Source organism: Aegilops tauschii, chromosome 5, assembly GCF_002575655.3.
Source record: "Aegilops tauschii subsp. strangulata cultivar AL8/78 chromosome 5, Aet v6.0, whole genome shotgun sequence".
Classification (NCBI taxonomy): Eukaryota; Viridiplantae; Streptophyta; class Magnoliopsida; order Poales; family Poaceae; genus Aegilops; species Aegilops tauschii.
In genome coordinates this window covers 37,532,036-37,541,837 of record NC_053039.3, presented here as the reverse complement: position 1 = coordinate 37,541,837, position 9,802 = coordinate 37,532,036, and the positions used below count along the sequence as shown (strand labels likewise).

Below are 9,802 nucleotides of genomic sequence, written 5' to 3'. Positions count from 1 at the left end.
ATCATGTTGATATTTTTTGGAGTTAGAAATTCGAGGCAAATAAGAAAAATAGATTCGTACATTTTGAATAGTGAATGATATGTTGTTCAGAGGCTTAGGTTTTTCTTCTTCTTTCCGCAGGGCGCTTGCATTCGTATGTCTGCAATAACTTTTGCCAAATATTATGATAAAATTCCTGTAGATGCCCATATACCAAGATGCTAATTAATTTACTCACAAGTCCAATATAAAAATAACTACAGTATCTTGACGCCCCTACATGCCCACCACTTTGCCAAGTGCCGGCGATACTCGGCAGGGGGGGTGGGGGGGTCTTATTCATAAATTTGAATAGTGAATGGTATGCGGTTCAGAGGCTTCAAAAGTTCCCTTTTTTGCACAGCGCTAGCGGTCATATTACCACATCGTCAAGGTTCAAGAGGATGACTATAGCAGTTTCTGCAGTAGTGTCTTCTAGTCATCATGTATTAAAAAAATGTTCAACATATTTAAGAAAAAAATCTCACCATGTATTTAGAAAAATGTTTGACTTGTATTCAAAAAATGAACAACATGTGTTTAAATAATGTTCAACATGTATTTGAAAATTTTCAACATGTATATAAAAAATTGTTCAATGTGCATTTGACAAATATTCAACATATATTCAAAATAATGTTCAATGTGTATCTAAAAACATTTCAATCTGCATAGGAAAAATGTTCAAGATGTATTAAAAAAGGCAACACGTATCTGAATTTTTTCTACAGAAAATTGAGAAAACCGTAAAGAAAAACACAGAAAAGAAATGCAGGACGGACATTCCAAAAACCGTATGGAAAGTTCCCCAAACCGCTAGTTACAAAACAACTCGAAACGTGTTGTTGGGCTGGCCCAGTACGACGTGGTGCTCTATCTCGCAATAAGCAAGATATAGCATTTGCGGTAGTGTTGTTCCTTCCAGAAAACATAAACTTTCTGCCATTAAAGCTGAGGTGAGAAGGTGAAAATGCTCACAGAGTTTCTCCTGACTCGGGGGTCTAATACGGCGAACAAAGAGGATAAAGACAGTGATAAGTATGTTCATAGTGATGGTGCCGAACAAAAGAGGATAATGACAGTGATAAGTATGTTCTAGTGATCGAGTCGGATGATAATCTAGATGACAGACAAACGAATCTTCACTTTCATTTTGTTTTGTTTACTATCACCATGCCCATTTTCCCTTGTCAATCCTCAATGTTAATTATGCCCTGTTCCTCCTGAGATATTTTGGCTACTGCTTTGAGCTTACATGTTGTCCAGTTCAGGGAGCTTGCAGTCTAACAGGTCTAAAAATTTGGATCCAAGAAGTAGACATGTTGTTTCAAAAAGAAAGAGAAAAGGAAGTAGACATGTGAATGCAAAATATACATCACCCCAAATATAATTGAGTTAATCATCTTCTGAAGTCTGAACATGATACAACCATCCTTGGATAATGTCATAATGAGCAGTTTTATGTCTGCATCAGTGCAAAGATTTATGAGAACTACTCAAGCCTCTCTCTGTCAAATGTTTCTTTTGACTGAGTGTGACAGGTGAGCTGGCATTGTGGAACTGTAGATGCAGCACAATTTACTTACTGGACTGTGTAAGTTCATCAGAAGATCGTTCAAAGGTGAAAACATTTCTTACTCTCTTAACTTTGAGTAGAATCACATCAGGTTCCTGTGGTCTTTTAAATAATAGGCCCCGTGAAAAAAATTCTCTTTCGCGAAAAATACTGGATTCCTAGAATCCTGTCAAAATGTATACAAGGCTGGAGAAACAAAAGGAGCTGGAATATGCAGAGATTTACCAATCAAGTGCAATAGCTATCCAGAAAGATACATAGTGGGAGGACCCCAGCCTCCTCGGAGTTTAGTTGTTCCTGGCCGTCGGATCAATTTCTTGATTCATTTTGCGCCGTCGGATCAAGCCTCTCGACGATCCGGGCCGCTGGATCGAAGCGAGGTACTGTAGATCGGAACAGTGTCAAACTGGGATGCCACCGCCTGTAAAACTGGGTGACCTCCAAGGGCACTTTGGTCATTACACATATACGCATATAAAAGGCAGCCGCTCCCGTTGTGCAGACCTAGCCGCCGCCTCCTCCCGCACTCCCGCACTCGCGCATCCCAGCTCCTCCCCTACGCCGCCTCCTCCCATTCCCTAACCCTAGCTGCTGCCCACACCGCCGCCGTCTCCGTCGCCTAGCCGGCCACCGCGCACGCTCCCTGCCACGCCGCCGCCTCTGCTCGCCTTCGCAACCCCGCAGCATCTCCTCCCCACCCCCTCGGCACTCAGCAGGAGGAGCGCGGGCGCGGCTCGCGACGGCCCTCACGAGAGAGGTCTCTGCTCTCGGTCAACTCTACCCGCCTCCATCACCACCCATCGGCAGGAGGCCCCCGCCACTCCTCCTTCTGCTCCATCGCGTGGCCATCACCGAGGCCTCGCCGCGGTCTTGAGGCTGCGATCCCGTATGGTGAGTGAATTTGTCAGAACCCCCGGGTTGCATTGGGCGGGGATGCGCCTTCTAATCGTTTGCTAATGCTGAGATTGTTTGTCGCTCGTGTTGCCAGGGGCAGGACGACACCACGCTTGGTGGTGTGAGATGGCTGCAAATGCAGAGCACTTCCGATCTCATAAGGCAGCAATCTTCCTGTTCTGTTCTACGCTTGAGTTTGTATAGGATACTGTGATTGGAAACTGCTGGTAGCTGTTTGATGGCTGAATTTTTTTAGAGGGGCATTTTTATTTGTTCTGAACATGACGCTGACTTTGTTTCTGGAAATGCAGGATCTTGGGTCCCAACTGCAGGAAATGATTCCAGAGAAATAGGTTTGTCGCTCACTCATGCATTCTCTTCTAAAGTAAAGTTGGAAAGCATTCGTTGCATCTGATTCCTTGTCCTCTCTTTTTATCAACCCCTGTTATTTACTCAACCAATGTTAACCCTGTCAGTTCATGTGATTCTGTGTGACAGCATGCTTAGTTTCTGCTTCCAAATAGTATAGAACACCTTTTATTCGCAAATGCCATGGTGTAGCATGCTAGCAAATGATAATTGTTGCAAACTAGCATTTAATACCTTAACGCCTTTAAGGAACAAATTTAACGTGTGATCGAGCTGCACATGTATTTAGATCGTATCACTATATACACATTTCTAGGATCTGCTACTGTTAGATCTCTTTCTTATATATTTCACTACTTCCACTTGCTACTGTTATATAGTTTGTACTGCCTTTTTGACTTGCTAAGGCTGATACATGTTCACCCGGTATAATAGATGTATTAAGATGTTGGCCAAAGAAATTTCACACCTCTTCTGATTTATTATATATATGGCTTACTGATGCTCTTATGGTACTGAACAACACATTCTCATTTAGAGCACTGTAGATTTCTTAGGTGATAGCAATCTAATCGTAGGTTAACATTTTAGATGATGTGCTGTCGGGTCCAAAAACAAGAAGAGTGGTCCTCTTCTAAAGTTAAATCATCTTCCAAAATTTCTTTGGAAAGGATCAATCCTTCAGTTTTCTGAATTTGATGGTTCATTTTTTTCTTTGGCAGACTGAGCAGGCAGGAGGAGAAAGTAGAGAGGGAGATGGGGGAGGGAGAGGAGATCTCGGCCTGCACATTGCGTCTCCCACAAGCTACTGCAAAGGGAGAATTGTATACCCAACATCCTTTTCAAAGCCTACAGCAACTGCCTCCCCAACCAATGCCAACCTGCGGCACCAAGGTGAGTTACTCTGTTTAGGTAACACATATTTCATTCTACTATGCCCCTTTCCTTAATCTTCCCATTGTGAATAGGTTAGATGATAGAAAGAGCTGATTCGATAATAGAAATAGCTGATTTGATGGTCTCTTGAAAGAAAGATTTCCTAATGCAGTCCTGAGGTGAAGTAAATAGTGGGTTTCTGGGACAAAGCAAAGAGTATCATAAATGGAAAAAGTTAAAAATTCTGTCTAATGATCACACTATTCTATTATCATCTAACTGATGCTGTTTTCATTATATGATGAATGAAAGCGATAATAAACAACGCCTTGCTATTGAACTTTGAACTATATGCCCCTTCCACTTAAGTTCCCTTATTTCTGTTCTGATATTCTATTAGGTGGATGAAAAATACAATTTCGATGTTGAAACAGAATATGCTATATAACTTTATTGATTGTAATCAGAGCATGCTATATAACTTTGATGTTGCCTAATAATCTCATGAGATCTTCTTTTGGACCTGTAGTTGGAGCATTTTTGGTTGCCCTGATTAAGCTTGTGTGCTTCCTTCCTTGGTTACCTTTCTATTTGTATGATTTTGTTTGTGATGTCATGCCGCTCATCAAGGTCGATGGTGGAGCTGTGTTCTAAAGTTGGAGTGTGCCCTTTCTTTGGTGCCATCGTTCTCTCCTTCATGACCGTCGTCGTCATGAGCCCAAGTATCTTTGCTGGGTATCGTCGGCATTGGTGGACCTAATAGGTCCGTCATACATCTCCTCTGCTTTTTTCGATATGGTCAGATAGGGTTTGTACATCTACATTTTTACTATCATATATGTTACCTGTGGTATTGCCGTTCACCTGACAATCATTGACATCATATGGTTGTTCTGTGCTTCGTGGTGTTACTAAAATCTTTAGGATGCCCTCACTGGTCAGCATGGTTAGCTTCAGATACATATTATAGAAAGTCTAGGTACCCTGATAACTTTGCCCTTTTATGCTATTTTTGTTAAGTGGTGGTGGTAAAGAACTGGGATTATCTTTGCCATGTGCGACCAGCTAAAGGCAGCAAGTTCAGTAATCGTTCCTCTGTAATGATAATATTCTTAGATTATTTCAGTCTTATTGGTTTGGAGTGTGCCACTTCTTAGTTTTTTTTTAATTTGATGCCACTTCAGTAAATTAAACAATGACATCTCCAATGCATATGCTACTTCTTTACTTCAAACTATAGCATGTGTTTTTAGTTTCATCGATTTTGAATTATGAGAGTCACTCACTCACTCACCAATTCTGCTTGATCCCTTACTCCTTGGCGCTCAGCAGGAAGAGCTCAGGCTGCCACCACACAAATGGATTTGTGGTGTTTCAAGTTATGGCCAATTAGCCTTGGTTTGGGAAAATAATAAGTACTGATTATGATTAATGACGCATGATAAAGTTTGTTACAAGTGTGTCCCTTTCTTCCTGTGTATATTTCAAAGTGGTACAATGCAGCATGCCAGCATTTATTTTTTTATCATCCTTTAGGAAGGAAGAATTGCCTGCATTCAGTTTTTTTTATCATCCTTTAGCTGGGAAGAATTGTCTGGTTTCAAGGTTCCCTATATGCATGCCAAGAAAATGTTTATGGAGCTAACTTCTATGTTGTCAAATGCAGAGTGACAGTTACCAAATCATAGTTTATATGTACATCGACCAGCCTTTTATGGAGCTAACTTCTATTTTCTCATGCAAGTCATCCTATCTTTGCAAGCCTACTGATATAATACACTCAAGATAGGGCGCCACATGTTTAAGCTGTCACTCCTATCTTTATAAGCTTATAGGAAGCAAACATTTTCATTATCTTCGGCACTTATAATGTCATTATATTAACTTATGCAGCGGAGTATTAAAATCAGAACGGGCAAATAAATGTCTCTACTATGACAAAATGAAGAGAAAATGTATGCATCGAATTACTAATGGAGTGGTTTCGATGGGAACTGAAACCTCTTTCAAAGTTGGACACCGATATGAACTGTGAGTATTTAATAGAGAAATTTAGTTCACATGAAGCAAAAGAAAGGCATGCAGTACCTTACATTGACAGTGGTTATTAGCCCATTGTGGTGCTTTAAATCCGATAAAGAATATATTTCATGACCAAGAGATGGAATTTGGAGAATCTTAGTTCTGATATGTACATGAATCTTCTTTTATTTTGTCGCACAACTGAGTGTTCTAATATGGGACTATTTGTTCTGTGTATCTCTTATAAATAATGAAATGGACTATAGGTAAAAGAATTCCTATTTTAATTATATTATGTTGTAGATGATGCATGGTTCCTGAATCTTTTTTCTTTGTACTGAACTTGATGCAAACCAGTTGTCTTATCTGGCATTGCCAATCTGGCTTTTTGGAACAAATTTTGTCATGTGCTTGCAAAATTAATTATCCTATTGACTTGGTATCCTCATCTTACCATGTTTTTAGTATATCTCTACTGTTTGTGATCTATATTAATCTCATTAGTCCTGAAAAAGTGTTGTAATTTTCTTTGGACTTCCGATCTAGTTTTTATGCACCCTTGCCAGTTCATTCATGGCACAGGAGAAACAAGAGCATTGTGGCCAGGTCAGAGAGTACTTGCTCTCACAGCCATTGCAGGGTTGCAAAAGGCATGGCGCCTTTTGATGCTGACCATTGTTGTGTGTGTGTGCTTAAAGCTATGTTGATTAATTGGCTTAGCGAAGTTTTAATGGGTCCAATTGCAGCTTTGGCACCTGTACCTGCTCCACTTGTAACCCCCATGTTAGAAACCTTATGTCTAATCGACTAATCATGCCATCAACTGAACAGAAAATCATCAGTAGACTCATCACCATGGGCCATGGCATTTCTATACAATTGGCAATAAAAAAAGAACAGCCAAGAACAATAGTATTACTGAAATATCTTACTCATTTCTACTCCCTCCGTTCCTAAATATAAGTACTTTTAGATATTTCAGTATAAACTACATACGGATGTATATAGACGTATTTTAGAGTGTAGATTCACTCATTTTGCTTCGGATGTAGTCCATATAGGAATCTCTAAATAGACTTATATTTTGGAACAGAGGGAGTAGTTTCTACAGTTCATCTGTGATGCAGCCCATTATATGCTGAGGACAGAGGAGAGATTGCAGAGAACATGGCATGGCCATACAGGTTTCTGAATGTTGACTATAATTAGACCCTGCACCTATAATTTGAACTCATCCATCGGAAACCTCAGCCTGCTGCCTGATGTAGGAAAATCATTAGACAAGTGTAAGTACATTTGCAAAGAACGGAATGCAATTAATCCAATATCACCAATGAGAAGAAATGCCTATGAAAATCTCAACATTCCTGTCTTGTTTAACTGTTCCTTCTTTTAACATGAAACAAAGGTATCAGTTCAGAAACACGCATTACAAACAGATATGGTTCCTTTCCCCTATACAATACAGTACATTATTACTTACTGGATTAAAGTAAACCTGCACGCGTAGAAGCTCCTTGATTAACTAGCCCAATTTCTTACGCCTGATCTCGATGCCCTGCACGATGAGACCACTCTTCCAGCCCAGTTCTTGCGTCTCCGCGAGGCCGAAGGACACGTCGCCGTCTTCACCCCCCTCACAGAAGAACTCACCCAGCTCCAGCTCCACCCAACCGTCGGCTCTTTTGCAAGGGAGCACTGCGTCCTCAACTGCACGGCGGCGGTTTCTTCTCGTGCTTCTTTGCTGCCCACTGCCAGCATGGAGCTGCAGGCTGACCTTGCGGGTTGATCGGTTGATGCCTCCAATGCTGACCGATGCCTGGGCTGGCGAGTCCAGTCCATAGGAATCGTCGGCCAACTTGTACACCATGTACGCGGCGTAGGCTGAGCCTGGGGTCAGCATGTTGCTATGTATGTTGCCGCAGATATCCAGCCAGCAGACTTGTCTGAGTTGAGCACTCTCCGAAAACCTGGAGTCCAGTATAGGGTTCATTAGGATGTTGTAACCAAGGTGAAAACCAATCAACAGAGAAAGGTCGCAGAGAGCCATCTTCAGAGACACACATTAAGCTCTAGTTTGAATAAGGTACTACACCATAGTCCATAGAGTCACATTCCACTGTCCAAGAAACAAGGACCATGGCATATAGACAGTACAGCGGTATTCCAATGTCCAAAGAAACTGACTTCAACTTGGCATGTCTGAAACTCTAAATATATACTGTATCACCAAAACTGATTTCAACTACTACTAGTATTAGTATGCAATTGCAGTCAATCAGATAAGGATAATGGCGATGACAAGGAAGGCAGCATCATTCAGGCAGGCCAGCAGCACAAGTTAGCTGCAACGGGACTCGGGGACTGGAAGGAAAGCGAAAAGGATTAGGAAGGAACCTAGCGTCGGCGAGAGGGATCCAGGTCCAGTACTGCGGCGTGTCGCCCCAGCAGATGTACAGCTCCCTCGCCGCCACCATGTAGCACTTGGCGCCGGTCTCCCTGTCCAGCCACATGCTCTGCACGCGCACACACGGCTGATTAGCGACCAGCCAAATCCCTGCCCGCGCGCCGCCGTATACACCCGCTTTACGTACCACGAGTCCGCCTGGGAGGAGGATGGGGCTGCCGGAGAGGCGGCGGAACAGGTCCTTCTTGCTGCGCGGCGGCGGCTCCCCGTCGGCCAGCGGCGGGAGGTCGCGGGCGCTGGGCAGGAAGCAGGCCCAGACGGCGTCGGAGTCGGCCGCGGCGCGGAATGCCGGGGAGACCGCGGCGGCGCGGCAGGCGTCGCGCGGCGCCGTGAGGGACAGCGCCACCGACAGGAGCTCCTCCGGCAGGCGCGCGATCTCGCAGGTTTCCCCCGTCGCCGTCGGAGCCTCCTCGTCCTCGGCGCGCGGCTCGGTCGATCCCCTCGGCTCCAGCTGGAGGAGGCGACGAAGCACCTGGAAGCCGCCCTTCCACTCCATTACTGCAAAAATGTCTATCGGAAGCAAATTAAATCGATTTCATTTGTGGCGAAGCAACTGCATTTTAAAATGCCACAAGCGATCTTGCTCTTCCATCCCATCCAAACTTGGTTGAAATTTCAGGGTCACGGAAGCGCTCTCCAAAGTCAATGCAAAATGGAGCCACCTGTACACGGTTTCGTACGCGACCATGGGTGTCCCACTTGCGCACCACTATCATAGTGGGCGTGGTTCTTGTGTCGTGGCGCGCAATCAAACGGTTGAAGAGACACAGTTAATGGCCGCCGAGATAAATGGGGCTGGACAGTCTGTAATATCAGTACTTCCGTATGACAGTTTTTGCAGTGTGTAACTACATAATGACTATGCGCGCGCCGCAACCGCATCCATGACGCCTCAATCGTGATCATGCGCCGGCCCCAACCGCAAGCAGAGCATGTCGCGGCCGTAAAGCGACCACATGCATAGAACAGTTGAACACATAGAAAATGACTTTCAGCGAATGCGAGCGGACGATGTCCTCGAAAAATGATGTTGTGTTTCACATCTCACCCGGTTGTGCGGACGAACCTCGAGAGATAAATAGTGAGCGACCTTGAGTGCTACTGCGACTTCCTGACAGATGAGGAGGAGCGCTAGGTCGCTCACACAATGGAGGTTAGCCGCAAATGCCGCTGCAGCTGAGGCGCGAAACGCGAAGATCTACTAGAGTCCCGCCTTGACTAGTTCTGAACTAGCTAGTGACTATGATCTACATGGAATCTAGTGGAGGCTCAAACGTGCAAGTATTTTGAGGCATTCTCTGGTTCATGGGGTAGAAATATAATAGGAATAGAAAATTTGTAGGAAATGAGATGACATAATCTAAAATTCTATGAATAGGAATATTAAAGATATGTCATTTGTTTCACGAGATAGGTTTTTTTTTCTCATTGAGTCTAGACTCATGTTTATTTTTCTTTCAAATACGGAGGATGGTGACCATTCCTATGTAGGAATATGAATCCTTTCTTATAAATTGAAGGGCTCTAAAGAAACATTTCCTATAGAGATCCTATCATATGATTTTTTTATATTAAATTTC

General features: G+C 43.3%; 1 protein-coding gene and 1 long non-coding RNA gene across 4 annotated transcripts; one reads left to right on the top strand and one right to left on the bottom strand.

Annotated features, from left to right (window-relative positions):
- Positions 1 to 2,121: 2,121 nt before the first annotated feature.
- On the top strand, positions 2,122 to 7,328 carry LOC120964284 (uncharacterized). 3 transcript variants are annotated; one of them, XR_006663457.2, is made up of 6 exons: positions 2,122 to 2,485; positions 2,583 to 2,715; positions 2,800 to 2,841; positions 3,580 to 3,751; positions 4,364 to 4,496; positions 5,066 to 7,328. It is a non-coding gene; the product is annotated as an uncharacterized lncRNA (long non-coding RNA). The 3 variants fall into 3 exon arrangements; XR_006663456.2 differs by having other exon boundaries at positions 2,122 to 2,480; positions 4,364 to 7,328; XR_005756064.3 differs by having other exon boundaries at positions 4,364 to 7,328.
- On the bottom strand, positions 7,051 to 8,917 carry LOC109734984 (putative F-box protein PP2-B12). The gene is made up of 3 exons (XM_020294173.4): positions 8,350 to 8,917; positions 8,153 to 8,271; positions 7,051 to 7,725 (listed from the first exon to the last, which is right to left on the bottom strand). The coding sequence occupies exons 1-3, from the start codon at positions 8,716 to 8,718 to the stop codon at positions 7,281 to 7,283; spliced, it is 933 nt and encodes a 310-aa protein (XP_020149762.1). The 5' UTR covers positions 8,719 to 8,917; the 3' UTR covers positions 7,051 to 7,280.
- Between the last annotated feature and the right edge of the window lie 885 nt (positions 8,918 to 9,802).